Raw genomic sequence first — 19749 nt, forward strand, 5'->3', positions numbered from 1 at the left:
TGTTTGTGTGCCAAGAACATTCATTTAAACAATTACTTTTTAAAGCTCTCTTCAAATAATTAAAAATTAAATAGAAAATCCATTACTGTTAATGTTAAATTCAGGAAGCATGTTTGTCCCTTCAAGGGCTCGTGTGATAAAAGAAGGGGGAGAGGAGTAGCTCCCTTTTATGGACACTCAGCCAGCCAGTTAGCTATAAAGTCCCTCTTGGTAGCTGTTCTCTACTTGCTTTACCTGGAAAGGGTTAAAGTCCAGGTAAAAGGAAGGGAGTGGGCACCTGACCAAAAGAGCCAATGGGAAGGCTAGAACTTTTTAAAATTGAGGGGAAAAGCTTTCCCTTTGTGTGCTGTTGCTGTTCTCCCGGAAAAAGAGGAACAGGGTGCAGTTATGATGTGAGAAGCTAAAGGCCAGATATGAAAATCATCAGCTCATATCTAGAACTTCTTATTTAACAGAATCCTAATAGATCAGGAATGTTTAGAAAGACGTGATTAGGTTTATTTCTATTTGTTTATTTCTTATTGGACTCCTCTGTGCTAACCCCAAATGCTTTTTGTTTTGCTTGTAACCTTTAAGATGGTCCTCGAAGGTTATTCTTGATGTTTAATTTTTGTAAGTGGGGTGGTTTTTTTTTTTTTTTTTTTTTAAATCTAGCAAAAGCCTAAGTTCCAGATGTGTATTCTTTCTTTTTTGTTTTTAATAAAATTTACCTTTTTAAAGAACAGGATAGGATTTTTGGAATCCTAAGAGGTTTGTGCATATGTTTAATTAGCTGGGGGTAACAGCTAATTTCCTTTGTTTTCTTTCTCAGCTCTTCACTGGAGGCGAGGTGAAAGGGTTGAGGGTACCCCATAGGAAGGAATTCCAAAGTGTGCCTTCCTGGGTTCCAAGGGGTTTTGCATTTGGGTGGTGGCAGCATCTACCCATCCAAGATCAGGGAGAAGTTGTAACCTTGGGAGTTTAATACAAGCCTAGAGTGGCCAGTATTAATTTTTAGATTCCTTGCGGGCCCCCACTTTCTGCACTTGAAGTGCCAGAGTGGGGATCAGCCTTGACTGCTCGTGACTGAGTCTGCTACCTTGGTTAGGACAGGAGTGATGACTGCATGGGACTACCTTTGCAATTACAAAAACACCACTCCTTGAAGTGGCCAAATGGGTTGCTTTTTAATTAATTTGAAGCCAGCTTCACAAGGGATGAGCATGCTGCCTCCCCCAGTGTTCTTAGCCCATCTCCCCAGGTTCCAAGTGATTCTGATAGGCTCTAGTTTCATTTGTTATGTAGAAATGTAGAATATTACATACTCCGGAGGGGGAAGGATAGCTCAGTGGTTTGAGCATTGGCCTGCTAAACCCCCAGGGTTGTGAGTTCAGTCCTTGAGGGGGCCATTTAGGGACCTGGGCTAAAAATGTGTCTGGGGATTGGTCCTGCTTTGAGCAGGGGGTTGGACTAGATGATCTCCTGAGGTCCTTTCCAACCCTAATAGTCTATGAAATCTATGAAGAGCAGTATATCTTATATAGATGCATCAGGACACTTTTTTTTTTTTTTTTTTACAATGGGAATTTAAGGAACTAATTGTTAGTATCAGTTTCATTTTTAAAATTATTAGGTTAGCTCACTTTAAGTAACTACTTCCCTAAATAGAGCTCATTTAGCAGGTGACTTGTATGCCGTTAGAATATTGGAGAACTCTTTCCATCTTTCTCTCTGCAAGCTATGTTCTGTTTCCACTTGAGATTTCAGACTAGTCAGGTCATAGGACATAGTATTAACATGTTCATGCATGCGACGGATTTCATTCTCTTTCTCAGAAATCTAGGTAAAGGAAAAAGACATTAGTGTTTAATTCTATCTAATACAATTTAAGGCCTAGGAAGACACCTTGCCCTAAAACTTTATTCTAGGGTGAAATTTGATTTACAACAATATATAAACTGAACTAGTGTAAATGTTAATGGTTCCTAAAATTACATCAACTAAGCCATAACACTTAACCCTACTTGTGTCAAACTTTGAGTAATTTTTCCTTTCAAGCTGCTGAAAAGGACGTATCTATAATGGATCCCTTATTTTGTATATTGGCCTTTTGGTTTACATGCTTATGTAAAGCGGATATAGAGTAAGACAACACTCCAATGGCAAGTAAAGGAGTTACGTACAGAACTACACAATAAAACGTATCCCTTTGCCCAGCTTCTTCCTTGAATTTGATCTTTATTTTGAACGAGGTAAAAGGGCATGGAATGTATATGGGATGTAAAAACTAGAGCCTTACTTATCAGTAAGTCTGTGAACCATAAATCCTGTTAGAAGCAGACTTTCTTCCTTGGATTTCTTGTACTTTTCGAAGTATCTCAAAGCAAGAGAAAAAATACTGGACCAGACTAACCACTGGTCTGATTTGGTAATGGCAATTACTGTTGGTACATTGCATAGTGTACATGTTGTGACAGACTGATAACCCAGCAACCATAAGGGCTAACGTTGCATTTATAAATCTGATTTTTGGCTTTGGGTAATGGCTTGGTTCAAACGAAAACAGGTGTCCTATTATCACAAGGAACAACTAACCTTATTTAAACTTTATAGACAGTCTTCAAAACATTTCAGGTACATCCCTGATAACAGGGTGAGACGCGGCCCTTGCCAGGTTGTATGTTCCTACTGCAAAGCATGGAGGCACTAGAGCTTCTCAACTAAACAATTTGTTTTTCCCATGTTAAATTTTTACAGCGGTGTTTCCCAACCTCATTCTGAAAAGCATTTGGGCTGGTTTTGCTGAAATTTTCCCCAAAAAATTCAGCTTGAGTAGACACCATCAGAAAACCCACAATGTTAGTTTGGTGAAATTATAAGCAACTGAAAGCAGCCTGGAGGTTTCCATAATATCCTATCTTGTAACTACAGGTGTTGCTACCTGCATTGCTTACAATAAGAGGCCATGCACTCAATACTCCAGATTTACACCAGTGTAAATAAGAAATGCTGGGAGTTATTTTACTAACTTTGACATAAGCCTTGAAAAAAGAATTTTGGCTGTCTGTAACTAAATGTGGTTTAAAATTACCACTTCATATTTTTCTATAATTAATGAGGGTGACTCACTTCTAGGGTAATTTTCCTACCTTCCCCCCCCCTTTTTTTAAGAAGCAGTGAATGTATTTACCTGTTTATGTAACTGAGAAATATGTTCTACTAAATGAGTTTTTTCTGTTCGCAGTTTTGAATTTTCCAGTTGAGCTCTTGACCATCTCCTTTCTAAATCTTTTAGCTGGCTCTGAAGTGACTGTCCATTTAGATTTACAGATTTCCTTTCTTGCTGGAGACGTAGTACCTATTGATGCAATGAATGGACTTTGCATTTAAACTTCCAAAGCATTGTAAGAAGAACGAGGAGTACTTATGGCACCTTAGAGACTAACAAAATTATTTGAGCATAAGCTTTCGTGGGCTAAAACCCACTTCATCAGGTGCATGCAGTGGAAAATACAGTAGGAAGATATATATACACAGAACATGAAAAAATGGGTGTTGCCATACCAACTGTAATGAGAGTAATTAAGATGAGCTATAGAAGCAATAACAAACTGATATTTCATTTCCTGTGGCTTCAGATTGCTCAGCAATCTAACTTAATGGTGGCCGTCACCTTCTTTCTGTAGGAGGGTAGAGGCAATCTTAATACTTTGCATTCGGAATAATGTAATGACCATCTACAATTAATGCAAGAATTTACAACTTATATGGTAGAAAGCCAGTGGAAAAAAACCATTATTGCCATATACCAAAACATTTCCCTGAAAGAATCTTCTTGAGGTCTCCCAGGGAATTTTTGCCTGTCTTAAAGTGTAAATGCAGTGGGGCAACGTTCATGTTTTTTACAGGCCTAAGAACATTGTCTTTGCCAGGGGCTTTTGACCTCTCTCTTTCTGACCACCCCCCCTACCCCGCAACATGCTATTAAAAACTCCACAGCCCATCTGTGCCACAACAACTAGTTTTCTTCATATAAAAGCCAGGGCTGGCATTAGGAGGTAGCAAGCAGGGCAATTGCCTGGGTCCCCATGCCACAGGGGCCCTCAGGAAGCTAAGTTTCTCAGGCTTTGGCTTCAGTCTCAGGTGGAAGGGACCCGGGCTTCAGCCCCATGTGGTGGGACTTCAGCTTTCTGCCCTGGGCCCCAGCAAGTCTAACACCGGCCCTGCTTGGTGGCTCCCCTGAAACCTGCTCACGGCCTCCCCCAGAGACCTCCTGACCCCTGGTTGAGAACCACTGTCTATGCTCAACAAATAAGCTTCCTTTTTTAGGGAGACGGGAGTGCTATCTTGTACTGTCCAGTCACCTTTGCATTACCTAGGGTTTTTTACTTTAGATTTATAAAATAAGCTATTTAAAGGTGCTGGATAGACAACAGAATTGTCAGAAGCTAGACATAGTGCAATCCTTATTTAATAACTTCCCCACAAAAATTCAGACAGTTTTGTATGATGTATTAGTGTTTCTGTGCTGTCTGTGAATGTCTTTTTTTCCCATGTGTGGGAAAACTTAAACCTTTGACTTTACCTGCAGTTCAAATGATTTTCAAAATGACAATCTCAGAATTGTACATAAATGTCTAATTCATACATTAGTATGATTACATGTGCAAATAAAGATGTTTGCATGCACAGTGAGTTCTGATTTGTATCCAATTGCAGTAACTGAAGGCAACTGCATACACATTTGTGTAGGTGCAGTTATGAAAATCAGCTCCATAATATTCAAACTGAGCTGATAGTGGCAAAACTTATACTAATGAGTATGCAAATATGATTAGAGTAATCTAGAGTTAGTCAAATAACTGAAGACAGACTTGTAAATATTTTTGAGCATATATTGCTCTTATTTGACTTGCTCTTAACTTGAGGACACTGCTGATATTCATGAAAACATTTGTCTTGGTTTCTCATTTGTATCAAGACTGTTACAATCACTCATAGAAAATACTAGTGAATAGCTGGAGACAGTTTTTGGACTAAACTTTCAGGGAACAAGTTGCAGGTTGTTTTGCAAATTATTCAGTGAATACTTTTGAGTGCCAAATTAATTCACAGAGCTCAGAATGGCAAACCAAAAATACCTACCTTGATGGAATTTTTTATTTGAATTCCGTTTTGGAACAGCTCTCTCAAACAGTGGGACTGTAGTATTTTTCGTATTCCATACATTCATATATTTTTGTAGTACAGTTGCACTAATTTCATATGCTATAATTGCAAATTAAATTTTGTATTTCTTTAATTTGTACAACTTCCTTTCATACCAAAGGATCCCAAAGTATTTACAGAATGTGCATGTAGATTATCTACTTTGGAAGGCTAGGGGATTGAGTCAGCCTTGTTGGAATTTGAACTTTTGTGCTTGGGAGCTCTATACAACTCCACCATCCATTCTAAGATTATACAAGAGCTATTTTAATGCAATGTAACCCTAAACTGGCAACCTGTTACCAATTACATAGGTTAGGTTTTGATTTTTTTTAAGTTCCTTTTTGAGCTCAGAATTTTTGTTGAAAATATTAATCAGAAATCTAACAAGGGAGGAAATTAATCTTTTACTTGAACTTCAGCTCTTTAAAGGTGTTCAGATGCCATTGGATGAGTATTGTATTTAGCGCAATTAATTTGAAAAACTCAACAAATATGTAATACCTGCTCTTGTGCAGTAAGAGCCTTCTGTCTTTCATCCTGCAATAGTCTCTTCACGTAAGTGAGCTCCATCGCAAGTTGTCGTTCTTTCTCCTTTTCACAGGCTAGCTCAGAAATCCTCCTTGTACGGCAGGTGCTTTCCTCCTCTCTCAGCTGCCTCTCCTGTAGCAAATCATGCATAATTCTTTTATACCTAGCCTATCTTGGATGACTTGTGCAGAAGTTAGAACTTACTCTCACAAACCCATTTTTACAGATGTGCTTGCAGATAATGCTTGAAAACTTCATGAAAACATTTTGCATATACACAAATGGAGGACACTTCTGTGGAGTTTGGCCTTTTTACAGTCAAGATGGTAAAAGTAACATCTTATTAACATTTGTTAATGTTGAGGACACTTTGCTTTGAAGCAGAGCTGAATCTTGAAAGGGGCCAAATGTAGGTCTACCTGAACATAAGTAACTGGCCTCATTTCTTAGTGGCCATGAAGGGGAAGGTGCATGGAAGATTGAGTTGTAAATAGCAATTTAACAAGCAGTATGCTGGAGTCAGGATGCTGTGGTAGCTAAGATAAGTAGGAACACCCAGTGCTTGGAACAATGGAGAAGAGAAACCTGCAATGTAAAGATCAGGTTATATATGAAGGGAGCATGCTGTACAGGGATGTCACAAAGTAACAAAACCAATCCCAAAATGTCTGATGCAATTTACAATCAATGCAATGCAATGTGTAAATGTATATAAAGGAAGAGGTTTTCTGTGTAAGTTTGGATGTGTGGTACACCCTATATCTACCCTGTATGCTTGAGTCTGATCAACTCAGCATAGCTTTGCTATATGCCAAATTAAGATAGCTGAGTGAGGAAATCTGGAATTGAACTGAGTTTTTTTTGGGAAGCCAAGTGGAAGGAGGTCTCGGAGGGAATCTCAACATAGTGGTACCGTGACTCAGATTCATTCATCTGGAGCAGGTAATGTATAGCTGATTATATGCGTAGGTTTATGATCCAGGATTGCAGCCCCGCAGTTTAGCAATGGTGTTGGAAGGGTTTAAATTTGAGGAGGTTTCCAGGGCACTGGAGGAATGGGTTAGATCTAAAGGATCTTTCTATGGACTCCATAGGGAAGTGATAGGGGAGACTAGAACCAGATGGAAAAGGAACTCCAGTAAATAGTAGAAGACAAAAAATGCAAGAAAGAGACATAAATCATATTATTCTCAACTAAAGAGAAATTCAAGGGAATAGAGGGGAGGTACTGTGAATACCTGTGTAACAATGCTTGGTACAGCACTGAAAAGGTCTGTTGAATGCCACTGAAATTTTAAAGAATAAGACCCATGAAGAGAACAGTAATTGTAGCTAAAGAATGAGTGCAAAAAGCACAACGATAAGATCAGAGCTTTGGAGAGAAATCTACTGAGAAATGTGTCACTCTGGGAGATAAGTGAATTAAGGAAAGAGTTAGGAGTTAAATGATGCACTTATGCATATGTTAAAAATGTTAGAGTTCTGAAGGGATTAAGCAGGTTGGTGTAATAAAAGTATTGGATGTAATATTAAATAAGAAGGAAAAAATGCTTGTTTGATAAAATCTGGTTATGGCAGTACAACTCAGTGCAGTCTTGCTTGGTGGAACCCTGGTAGTCCAACATATTGTGCAACAGGAGCTAAGGTGGTAACAATTACCATCAATATGCTTTTGTCCCCAGAATCCTTTACAGCCATTCTGAAGGAAAATGGGCCCTTTTCACAAAGGATTAGTCTGTAAATAATAGGGTGACCAGACAGCAAGTGTGAAACATCGGGACGGGGGTGGGGGATAATAGGAACCTATATTTAAAAAAAAAAAAAAAAAAAAAAGACCCCAAAATTGGGACTGTCCCTATAAAATCAGGACATCTGGTCACCCTAGTAAATAATCAGTTGTAAATTACTGCTGTAGGCAGAGAAACAATCTGATTTGAATCATTGGACTATGGACAATTTAGTCAAAATGATTAAAAAGAAATGAGTTCCCATTTGAACTTGGCTGCCTCCAAATGTACAAGTGGGGAATGTAATCTGGGTACATTTGTCGTGTGTGGTGTGTGTGTGTGTGTGTGTGTGTGTGTGTGTATATATATATATATATATATATATATAAAAATTAGAGCAACACAAGGAGTGTTGAGAAATATTTATAACAAATGAAATACACTTGTGTAATTATGCAAGGTTTTTAAACACACACTTTTGGCTTGTAAACCCCTATTTTGTGTGTTGAAAAATAATTGGCATTTTAAAAGATTCCACTAAAAATCCATTTGAATCTTGTGTTCAGAGTTGCAAAACTGACCCTTTGAGCAGCTGCCAATGATTCCTGGCAGTCTTGGCTAAATTCATTCTTTTTGCCCTCAAGCCAAACACAAGTAGCTGATGTTATCTGGCTTTGTTACCTCAATGTTTTTATGAAAGTCAACATCTTTTAAAATAAGGACTAGTCACTAGAGGACGTGGTTGTGGCTATGGCAGGGATGACTAGAACCAGACTCTGGATCCTTTTGTAGTAATGAAATAGCAGCTGAAAGAGCTGCAGGACAAGAATGAAAAATGAGTGTGTGCCTCTGGAGTAACAGCAAGATGAGGTGGTGGTCATAAGAGTAGCAATGTTAGGGACCCTGAGCCTTAAGGTGGCTCTGAGTAATTAGACAATCCCTTTGATAGGGATACATGGAAACTCTTTAAGCCCCAAAACAGTTATACTTCATGTGAAAATTAATATGGCTAACATGACAGTCCAGAGAAGAGCAACAGAAATGATTAAAGGTCTAGAAAACATGACCTATGAGAGAAGATGGAAAAAATTGGGTTTGTTTAGTCTGGAAAAGAAGCGGGGGGGCGGTGGGGGGTGGGAGGGAATGGGGCATAAGATTTCAAGTACATAAACGGTTCTTACAAGGAGGAGGGAGAAGAATTCTTCATCTTTGAGGATAGGACAAGAAGCAATGGGCTTACATTGCCACAAGGGAGGTTTAGGTTGGACATTAGGAAAAACTTCCTAATCACTGGAATAAATTGCTTAAGGAGGTTGTAGAATCTCTATCATGGTCTAGATAATACTTTAGTCCTACCATGAGTTCAGGCGACTGGACTAGATGACCTCTCGAGGTCCCTTCCAGTCCTATGATTCTATGATTTCATGGCAAATAAAAGCAAAGGGTTGCACTATGGAAGGAAGGTGCATTCCCTTGGCACATGTAGTGTATATCATAAAGGGAGTAAAACAAATGTAAAAACATTCTATTTAATTAAAATCCTATGGAGGCTCCAAAGAGGAGCCACAAAAGGTTGTGTTTTTTTTTCTTTTTCAGATGGCTGTGTGCTTTAGAAGCAGAATCCAACCCAGCACCAAGATCAGTGCATATAAGAAATGAAGCTTAACCATTAGCATTATGCAAAAGTTCTGTTTAACTGCTGTGTAATGTAAATGTTGTTAGGAAGTAAAAACCTATGTCATGTGTTGTAAATGGAAGAAGAATTGTATTAAAACTAATCAATTATATAAAAGATTGAAATGGCCTAGATTTGAAACATATTCAGCTAATAGCTTAGCATAAAATCTATTAAAGAAATATTGTTCAATGATCAGTTTATTAATGTACCAAGTGTTACTGAATTTCACCAATCTGCAGTCACTGCGGTTTGGTCAAAATGATTTAAAAACTACTGAAAGAACTTTATGGACAAAAAAGTAATCTTTTCAAATGCATAAGCCTGCCAAGGTGGGGCAACAGTGAAACTAGAGGAAGCTTGACATGGAAGCTGGTCTGTTTGGGACTAGTATGTCGCTCTGAAACCAAGCTGGCAGAGATGCTGTGGGAACCAAACATTTCAACAGAAGCCAGCAGCAGAAGTACTATAGCCATTACATGAGCAAGTGTTTCAGCCAGAATTAGCATCTAAAGTATTGTATTTTGAAAATCAACAAGGCAAAGAATTTATAGATAAGTTTTACAACATCGTACATATTAAATAGTTAAAATGTTTTTTAATATACAAGATAGGAAATTAACTTATGAAAGGTAAAAATCAAAACCAATGACATGCAGTATATGGGGAAATGTACGCTATGTAAAGTAGTAAAGACCTTAAGTGACAAGAGACAAGCTTCTTTGTTCTATATCACCACAGAAAAGTTAAAAATTTGGTACAAGGGAAGCAATACTAATTGGTACAGGTTAAGAAAACTAACGACGGTCCAATATCGTGAAGTTTGGGGGTGGATGGAACCTTGGTCAGAGCGTTTCCAGTGAAAGTATTGGAAAGCACTACAACTCCTATGGTGTAGAAGAATAGCCCCAGACTTGTACCCCTCCCTATTTGAACATGGGAGACACTTTTATATGTGTAGGTGGAACATCATACAGACAGAGTTGCTGCCACTTGGGTTCACTTTGGAGGAAACAGCCTCCAAACTGCACAGTATGGTAGACTACCAACATCCTTGTGTAAGTAAAAACTGCCTATGCTGGTGATGACCAGTATTGTGAGGTGGGACAAATGATCACAACTACTGTGATCTTGCAGATGTGTTGCTGGTTGGTAAACTTGAAAAAGAACACAGAAAGACTGGAATAAGATATGAATGAAACAAATACTAACATAAAAATCAAGAAAATAGGAGTGGAACTGTAGGCCTGGCTTGACATAAGTAACTGGCCTCGTTTTTTAGTGGGCATGATTGGGAAGGTGAATGGAAGGTTACGTAGTAAATAGGGGCTTAACAAGGCGTGTGCTGGAGTCAGGATGTCTGTGCTAGCTAAGATAAGGAAGAATCACCCTGGTGCTTGGGACAATGGATGAGATAAACCCAAATGTAAAGATTAGGTTATACATGAAGAGTGCATGGATAGAGCATGCTGTACCGCAGTGGTTCTCAACCTATTTACCATTTACCAAAAAAAGTACGATGCTCCGGGCATCTCCGGTAAATAGTAAGTGCTCAGTGTCTGTGCGGTTAGCGCTGCTGAGAGCAATCTAGCAGGTGAACGTGTTTTTTTTTCTTTTTGGTCTACTCTCATTGAGGTGATGAAGCTGGCTGGTTTTTTTGTTTGTTTGTTTGTTTTTACCGGTTTCTTAGATTTTGAGGATCTTGGTGATGAAGGGACTGGGAATCTTTATTGGGAAGGTCTTTCTGGTCCTGGGTCAGAGGCTGGTCTCAACGATTTTTCCGTTAATATAAGTTTCAGCCTCCGGTCCCTATTTCTTCATGCCCTAGCTTTTAATTTAGAGCAATGGGCACATTTTGGGGGAATATGAGATTTTTCCCGTACACATTGAGTGTGTCCATCAGAGGCCGGGATCACCTCTCTGCAGGTCGAACATCTTTTAAAACCAGGCATTCCAAAATAAACTTGCTAAAGGGGGAGGAAAAATTTGTTAAAGGGGAAAGCTAAACTGAAGCCTAAATTATCTAAGAACACTAAGCTTTCTAACTATGTAAGACTTATCTAACACACACAAGGTTTTCAGCGGGATTGCTGAGCTCTGTCTCAGGGTGGGGATGGTTGAGAAGGAACTGAGGGCTCTGGGTCGCACGTGCTATACTTCAAGCGCCAACGGCTGCAAAACTCTCTGAGCGAAGGCGCAGGGATGCACCATCACCTGGAGTGGAGCACCCACAGGGGGACACATCTCGTAGAACCTCAGTTACTGCACGAGGTGAGTAACTTTCCCTTCAGCATTGGCCTGCTTAAACACAGGGTTGTGAGTTCAATCCTTGAGGGGGCCATTTAGGGATCGGGGGCAAAAATCTGTCTGGGGATTGGTCCTGCTTTGAGCAGGGGGTTGGGCTAGATGACCTCCTGAGGGACCTTCCAACCCTGATATTCTATGGTTCTATGACTTATTTACCATTGTGGGCCGCATATGTGGTCCCCAGTGTGTTATGTGGACCGCATCCAATACTACCTGTGTGGCCTTGAGGATTTCACATGGGCCACAGCTCTGTGCTGATTGGGCTGCAGGTTGAGAACCACTGCTGTACAGGGATTGGTTCCTACAAAGTAACCAAGCCAATCCCAAAATGTGTGATGCAATGTAATGTGTAAATGTATAGAAAGGAAGAGGTTTTCTGAGTAACTTTGGATGTGTGGTACACACTATATCCACCCCCTACAGTTCAGTCTGATCAATTCTGTGTAGTTTTGCTGTATGCCTCCTAAAGATACCTAAGTAAGGAAAGCTGGAGTCGAACTGAGTTTTTGGGAGGTCTTGCAGGGAATCCCAAAACCCCAGTCCCAAGTGAGGCTGCTATGCATATAGTACTAGTGAGCATAGTACAGCGTAGCACAATGTGTATTTGTAGTGGGAAAGTACACCTGCAGTGTAGCAACTCGAGGAAGGAGTGGTAGACTTATTGGGTCCAGCTGACTTAAACGCCACAAGATGTACAAAGAGATTTAAAAGAAACAGACTTTTTAAAAAACCGTTCTTACCCACTGTAAAGTTAATCATTTTCTTCTACTTGCTGTTGAATGGCCTCCTTCTTCTAATATATGTGTAATGTGCCTCAGGTGGCATGTGACAAGGGTGCATCATGAATTTGGTGCACTGGTTGGATCTTTAGCTTCCCTGGTTTGGCCCGGGTACTGACAGGGAATGCAACATGAATGCTGATCCATGCCCCCCTGGCCTTTTTTAAAACAAACCATTTAAAAAAAAAAAAAGGGGGGGGGGGAAGCCCCAACTTACTCTATCTAGTTGCCTGGTTGCTTCCAGAACCTGAGACTGTAAGAAGCCATTTTCTTTTGTCAGATATCCACAATCTTCTGCCATTTTGTTGCGTAAATATTTATCCTCATCAGCAGAAAGTTCTTTTTCTTTGAGCTGCTGTCTTAATTTTTCAGCTTCCTCCCTAAATAAAAATAGTTCCAACTTTAGCCCCAAATCCAATATTGCTGATGACATTTTATAAGAGGCAATCTTACTGTAGTATTTTTACTGACTTTAAAGTTTGATCTAAATTACAGTGATCCCATTTTCTGTGGGAAAGGATAGGCAGTTTGCAGTTTATAAACTTTTCTTTGTGTGTGTAGGGCTAACTAACTTGTGCCTCGTGGGTTGTTTTGATGCTTTGGTAATGTTTGTAAAAAGACCAGCTTGTTTCTCTAATCTATTTATACTGATTCCTGAGCTGTCCTGCCTCTTAACAAAAGAACATAAGAAAGGCCATACCGGGTCAGAACAAAGGTCCATCTAGCCCAGTATCCTGTCTACTGACAGTGGCCAATGCCAGGTGCCCCAGAGGGAGTGAACCTAACAGGCAATGATCAGGTGATCTCTCTCCTGCCATCCATCTCCATCCTTTGACAGACAGACAGGCTAGGGACACCATTCCTTACCCATCCTGGCTAAAAGCCATGAATGGACTTAACCACCATGAATTTATCCAGTTCTCTCTTAAACTCTGTTATAGTCCTAGCCTTCACAACCTTCTAATTTGATGATCCCTAGTTCTTGTATTATGGGAATAAGTAAATAACTTTTCCTTATCCACTTTCTCCACATCACTCATGATTTTATATACCTCTATCATATCCCCCCTTAGTCTCCTCTTTTCCAAGCTGAAGAGTCCTAGCCTCTTTAATCTCTCCTCATATGGGACCTGTTCCAAACCCTTAATCATTTTAGTTGCCCTTTTCTGAACCTTTAGTAGTGCCAGTATATCTTTTTTGAGATGAGGAGACCACATCTGTACGCAGTATTCGAGATGAGGGCATACCATCGATTTATATAAGGGCAATAATATATTCTCAGTCTTATTCTCTATCCCCTTTTTAATGATTCCTAACATCCTGTTTGCTTTTTTGACTGCCTCTGCACACTGCATTACTGCATTACTTTACATTTATCCACATTAAATTTCATTTGCCATTTTGTTGCCCAATCACTTAGTTTTGTGAGATCTTTTTGAAGTACTTCACAGTCTGCTTTGGACTTAACTATCTTGAGCAGTTTAGTATCATCTACAAACTTTGCCACCTCACTGTTTACCCCTTTCTCTAGATCATTTATGAATAAGTTGAATAGGATTGGTCCGAGGACTGACCCTTGGGGAACACCACTAGTTACCCCTCTCCATTCTGAGAATTTACCATTTATTCCTACCCTTTGTTCCATGTCTTTTAACCAGTGCTCAATCCATGCAAGGACCTTCCCTTTTATCCCATGGCAGCTTAATTTACATAAGAGCCTTTGGTGAGGGACCTTGTCAAAGGCTTTCTGGAAATCTAAGTACACTATGTCCACTGGATCCCCCTTGTCCACATGTTTGTTGACCCCTTCAAAGAATTCTAATAGATTAGTAAGACACGATTTCCCTTTACAGAAACCATGTTGACTATTGCTCAACAGTTTGTTTTTCTATGTGTCGGACAATTTTATTCTTAACTATTATTTTGACTAATTTGCCCAGTACCGACGTTAGACTTACCGGTCTGTAATTGCCGGGATCATCTCTAGAGCCCTTTTTAAATATTGGCGTTACATTAGCTAACTTCCAGTCATTGGGTACAGAAGCCAATTTAAAGGACAGGTTACAAACCTTAGTTAACAGTTCCGCAACTTTATATTTGAGTTCTTTCAGAACTCTTGGGTGAATGCCATCTGGTCCCGGTGACTTGTTAATATTAAGTTTATCAATTAATTCCAAAACCACCTCTCGTGACACTTCAATCTGCGACAGTTCCTCAGATTTATCACCTACAAAAGCCAGCTCATGTTTGGGAATCTCCCTAACATCCTCAGCTGTGAAGACTGAAGCAAAGAATCCATTTAGTTTCTCCACAATGACTTTATCGTCTTTAAGCGCTCCTTTTGTATCTCGATCATCAAGGGGGCCCCACTGGTTGTTTAGCAGGCTTCCTGCTTCTGATGTACTCTTGTGCTGCTGTTCTCAGACATACTGGGTCCAATTCTGAGCTTGATTACAAAATTAGGTTAAAACAAAAAAACCTTTTACTTTCTCAATTTGAACCAGTCTGGTGGTGGTCAAGAATTACCATGATAGAATGTCTCTGGCCATAAAATAAGATAATTTACCATCTGAAATAAATACCAGTGCAGCACCCTCATGAATCCCTCTCGCCAAAGCATCTTGGAGTCGTACAACAGAATAAGAACAAGTGATACCAAGATTCTTAATCTGATTCACTCCAAACAAATCCAACACATGAGGACACAATTAGAGAGAAGTGAGCTTCCTATCTTTCCCCCCTGTAGACAAACCTCAGTCGTCCCAGGGTTGAGGACAACAAATGGGGCCTGTATTCTCTGGAACTGGTCACTATAGAGGTGGTCATAACATCAGCCCCATAAATCAGGCAGTTACTCCCTACGTGGTAAAAGCCTAGCTCTTCTGAGAGTAGGCCAGGCAGATACATGGATCGTCTCCATCTCATGCCTCAGAGATATACCTTGTGTGTCCATATTGCCCAAACCACCACCATAATTTACAACTCCATGAGAGCTCAATGTAAAGAATAGGCAAGACAATGAATTTTCCTCACACTCCTATGAAGTCAGTGTGGGGAAGCTTAAATTGTTCTGGCTTATGCTATGCCTGGATAAACAGAGGCTTTTATTGACAGTATTATAACATTTTTTTGAATGCCAAATTCACTTTTTATTAAAAAATCTCCCCGAATATAACATGCTTGCCACATGTGCCATTAGGTCAGTTTTACTGGCACCAAGGGTTCTGTTGCCACTAGAAATTGCAGATGCTCAGCACCTCCAAACAATTAGCTACTGAAATAAGTAAATCACAAGCTCTGATGTTGAATTGCAGATGTCCCTACCGAAGTTCTTTAGCAATATGCTGCTGCATGGACTGTGAGCTAGTAAGGTATTTCTCCTCCAGCTGGTGGAGCAACGCCTGCACTCTTACACATTCTGATCTATTTTCCACAAGCTTTGCTTCCATATCTTGGTGGTGTTGAATCTGCTGGTGTAGCTGAACACAACAATGTAGAGATTAAAGATACAGTGAGCATGTAAAACTGCCTTTTCCAATTTTTTTGTTTGTTTTTTAATGTAACGTTGGAAGCACAGGCACTATTTCTGGGAAGCAAAAGGGGCTCTCTGAATAGTTCTGTTAGCTCCAGCTGTGAGCATTCTATAGGCAAAAGGTTCTGCGGATCATGGACATGTCTTATGGTGAGCCATCCTTTTCTTTTAATCGTTAGATGCAAGAGGGTCACAAAACACTTTTCTGTACTAACATGGGGGTCATGGTATGGTAAAGGCTGAGAATCACTGCTCTAGGGTTTGCTAGACAATTTTCATTTCTCCAAAGGGGATAATAACTATTCTACTTCACAAGGTATTGTGAGACTCGTATTCATCAAAGTACTTTGAGATTCCCTTATGGAAATCACACTAAGTGCAAAAGCAGTATTCCCCACACGAGAAGTGTTCTAGATAGGGTGCCGAATGCCCGACAGAAGTGGGGCCTCTGGTCAGAAAGGGCTCGACCTAGTAGGGACTGGTTTTGATGCTAGTGTAAATGTTTATTCTCCACTGCTGTGTGCGAACAGTGAGCTCTCTGTTGTAGTTGTAAAATCTGAGCATCTTGGAGAACCATGATATCGCCTCCTTATCTTAGTATTGGGATAGAGAACAGTTTAGGTGTTCCCATTTTTCCTCTTCCTCCTGTTCTACAGAAGCCTCCAGTGGAGATTTTCAGAGGCCTAAGGGAGTTGGGTACCCAAATCCCATTATCTGTTTCATTTGAACCAGGAGGTATATTTACCTGTTTTTTCCTAAGCTATATTCATCTCCGGAGAAGCAGCATCTCCATACCTTAAATGTCAGGCAATGGCTAGCCTTTTATCTGGATAGGACTAAACCGTTTTGTGCTTTGCCTGGTTTGTTTGTGTCATATGTGGACCCTATGAAGGGTCAAGCAATCTCTTCACAGACAATCTCCAAATGGATAACATCCTGCATCAAGATGGTATATGAAATAGCCTCAGCTATGCCTCCTCTGCAGGTGCAAGCTCATTCAACGATTTTGATAAACCTGTTTACCTAAAGGAGTGTGTCTGTATTGCACATGGTGTTCAGAAGCAACATATTATCCAGTGTTCTCTCAAACGTGTATTTAAATTGAGTGCTGTTTTACAATCACCAACTTCTTTGTATCTCCTAATGGTGAAATTGAGAAGAAGCACTGACAGATTGCCGTGCTCTCTAGACAGACAGGGTCAATTTTAACTCTCTGGCATAAGCTTTATATTGGTAGATATCTATGGACTTCAGTAAGGCTGCAGGTATTTACAACAAAACTGAATTTGGTGAAATCTCATTTTTAATCTTTCCTTTCCTGTTTGTATCTGGTTGTTGGGATTGTGGCCGACAAAGGATTGTATGTTCCCAGACCCACGCTTCCCCTGTATAAGAATAGTATTCAAGCAAAAACTAGAGCCATCTGTATGTGTGGGGTGTGTTGTCTCTGCTAGTGAGAAGCCAGAAATAATAGTTTAGTTTCCTCCCACACTTGAATATAGATTAAATATTATCCTGAGTTTAAAAAAGTGTGGCAGGATACAAATGTTTGCAATTCAAAAATGTAAAAAAAAAAAATCTTTTCAATAAGAATTGGAATAATCCCTTTTGCAAAGGCTTTTGTTAATTGTTTTTTCCTGTTCTTCCCCTGTTCCCCCCAGGCATCTCTATCCCTCAGGGTTGGTGGCTGGCAGCAGCTAACAGACCACTTTCCCCATTTAGCAATTCATTGAAGTCTAGCTAAGTGACAGCAAGTCACTGGATTTTGTGTTCTGGACTGTCAGTGACAGACCTGCAATTCAGCAGGAAGAGAGTAGGGGCCTGTTTAAATTGGCAGACAAAGACACAACAAGATCCAATGGCTGGAAGCTGAAGCTCAAATTCAGACTAGAAACAAGGCACAATCTTTTACAGTGAGGGTAATTAGCCAATGGAACAACTTACCGAGGGATGTCGTGGTTTCCTCATCACATGAAGATAGAAATCAAGGTTGGATAGCTTTCTATAAAAGGTACGGGCTAGCTCAGGGGTTGGCAACCTTTCAGAAGTGATGTGCCAAGTCTTCATTTATTCACTCTAATTTAAGGTTTTGTGTGCCAGTAATTCATTTTAACGTTTTTAGAAGGTCTCTTTCTATAAGTCTATAATATATAACTAAATTATTGTTGTATGTAAAGTACATAAGGTTTTTAAAATGTTTAAGAAGCTTCATTTAAAATTAAATTAAAATGCAGAGCCCCTGGGACCGGTGGCCAGGACCCGGACAGTGTGAGTGCCACTGAAAATCAGCTCGCGTGCCGCTTTTGGCACGTGTGCCATAGGTTACCTACCCCTGGGCTAGCTGAACCAAAAGTTATATAGAAAACCCTTGGTGAAATTCTATGGCCTGTATTATGCAAGAGTCAGACTAGACTCTGACTTGGAAATCTGTGAATTTGAGTGTTGGTGTAGTGTATGTGGCTATTAGTTTCCCATGACTTCACTTGAAGGATGAATAGTGTTACTGTTTTTTAAATAAACTGAACCAATTTCAAAGGGTTGAGAGAGATGTCTTTCAGGGAATTGTCAATAAGTATTCTGGATTGTTAGTCCATGTTGTGACTTTTATATTGGCAGATCTGTATAGTCTGGGAGTATAGGTAGCGACTCATTTTCTACAGCTGTGGAATCTGATGCAAAAGTATGCTTCAAAATCTAAACATTTAAAAAAACCTTTTTTTTACAAATCTTCCACAACATGAACCACTGCAGCAGTCCGCAAATAGGCAGCATAAAAGCTGTGAGCTGTCTCACTTGTATTAATGTGATTTAACACTTAAACCTAACAATCATTTAAAACTCCCATATGAATTACCCCTAATTTAGTCTAGATTATCTTGATTATTTAAGTGACTAATCCATTTCTAATGTGACTCTTTAGCTATCACGTCTCTGTGGCCAAACTTTCCTTTATTTTGTTTTCTTTTTCTTTGTTTGTGTACTAGTACACAGTCACTGCTCTCATAGGTTGCTCTTCGCATCCAAAGATTACTAAATACCTGCTAGATAAAGGAGACCTTATTTCATTCCAGATTCTTCACCCTAATTTTTAGAACTCTTGAATAAAATCCAGTCTCTCTGACCTGACTCCTGATTAACCAAAAGCAGACCTGCCCTGTGAAGTTTGACTTCAGCATATGGACACTGATTCAAATCCCTTATATGCATGCTTAAAATTAAGTGTGTGGTTTAAGGGCTTTGCTGAATCATGGCCATAAAGACTAGGTGGATAATCGAGGGAGCTGACAGACCCAGTCTGCATATCCTTGATTATGCAAAACTGTTGACCAGCTCAGCAGGATTTAGTGTACAGAGACTTAAATATTGAAGTTCTGATTGTCTGTCTATTATCTGGAGAACTGTCCAGCAGGCTTTGAAGTCCTGCTGAGATGATGCTCATGATAATCTCAACTCCTGATTGTCAAAGTTTTGGGTGTTCCTTGACACCTTTAGGTGTCAACTAAGACTTTGATATTTGGTGGAAATATTCCCATAGTGAGAAATTAGATCTATTTATACTGTGTGGATGTCTTCTAAAGGGAATGGTGAAAGCTTGCCCTCCTACAAGTACTTTCAAATTAGGCCAGATGGTGGGGTGGGAGGCGGGACCATCCTGCAGGAGTGGATTGTATGATTTAACAGATATTCCCCATTTCTAAGGTCTAAACATCTCAGAGTCTGATGTATAAATTTAATCATGAAAAGGGGTATTTAGCTAGGATTACTTACTTGATTTTCCAAATGATGGCGCTTATGCTCTTTTTCTTTCATGGAATTCATGGCCCTCTGTAGCTCTTTCTGAACTTCTAGTAGCTCTGCTTCTTTGTGTGAAATGTCCTGAATGACAATCTCAGCAAGTTTCTTCAGCTTTGTAACATCCTCCATTAATAACAGCTTTTCTCTAGTATTTGCATCTGTGTGAAATCACCAGTCTTTCAGATGGTAGTTCCATAAACTAAAATCCGTATCCTT

At 39.7% G+C, this 19749-nt stretch overlaps 1 protein-coding gene across 2 annotated transcripts in view; it reads right to left on the bottom strand.

Moving 5' to 3' along the window:
* Window positions 1–1522: 1522 nt before the first annotated feature.
* Window positions 1523–19749, bottom strand: part of LOC117873606 (protein Daple-like) — a 43047-nt gene continuing 24820 nt past the window's right edge. For both annotated transcript variants that reach the window (XM_034763179.1, XM_034763178.1), the window contains 6 exons: window positions 19507–19691; window positions 15531–15685; window positions 12424–12586; window positions 5692–5850; window positions 3170–3337; window positions 1523–1818 (listed from right to left, as the gene is read on the bottom strand). In XM_034763179.1, coding sequence (XP_034619070.1) covers window positions 1651–1818; window positions 3170–3337; window positions 5692–5850; window positions 12424–12586; window positions 15531–15685; window positions 19507–19691 — 998 coding nt within the window. In that variant the 3' untranslated portion in view covers window positions 1523–1650. The remainder of the gene's footprint in view (window positions 1819–3169; window positions 3338–5691; window positions 5851–12423; window positions 12587–15530; window positions 15686–19506; window positions 19692–19749) is intronic.

The sequence above is a fragment of the Trachemys scripta genome, chromosome 2 (assembly GCF_013100865.1).
Source record: "Trachemys scripta elegans isolate TJP31775 chromosome 2, CAS_Tse_1.0, whole genome shotgun sequence".
Taxonomy (NCBI): domain Eukaryota; kingdom Metazoa; phylum Chordata; order Testudines; family Emydidae; genus Trachemys; species Trachemys scripta.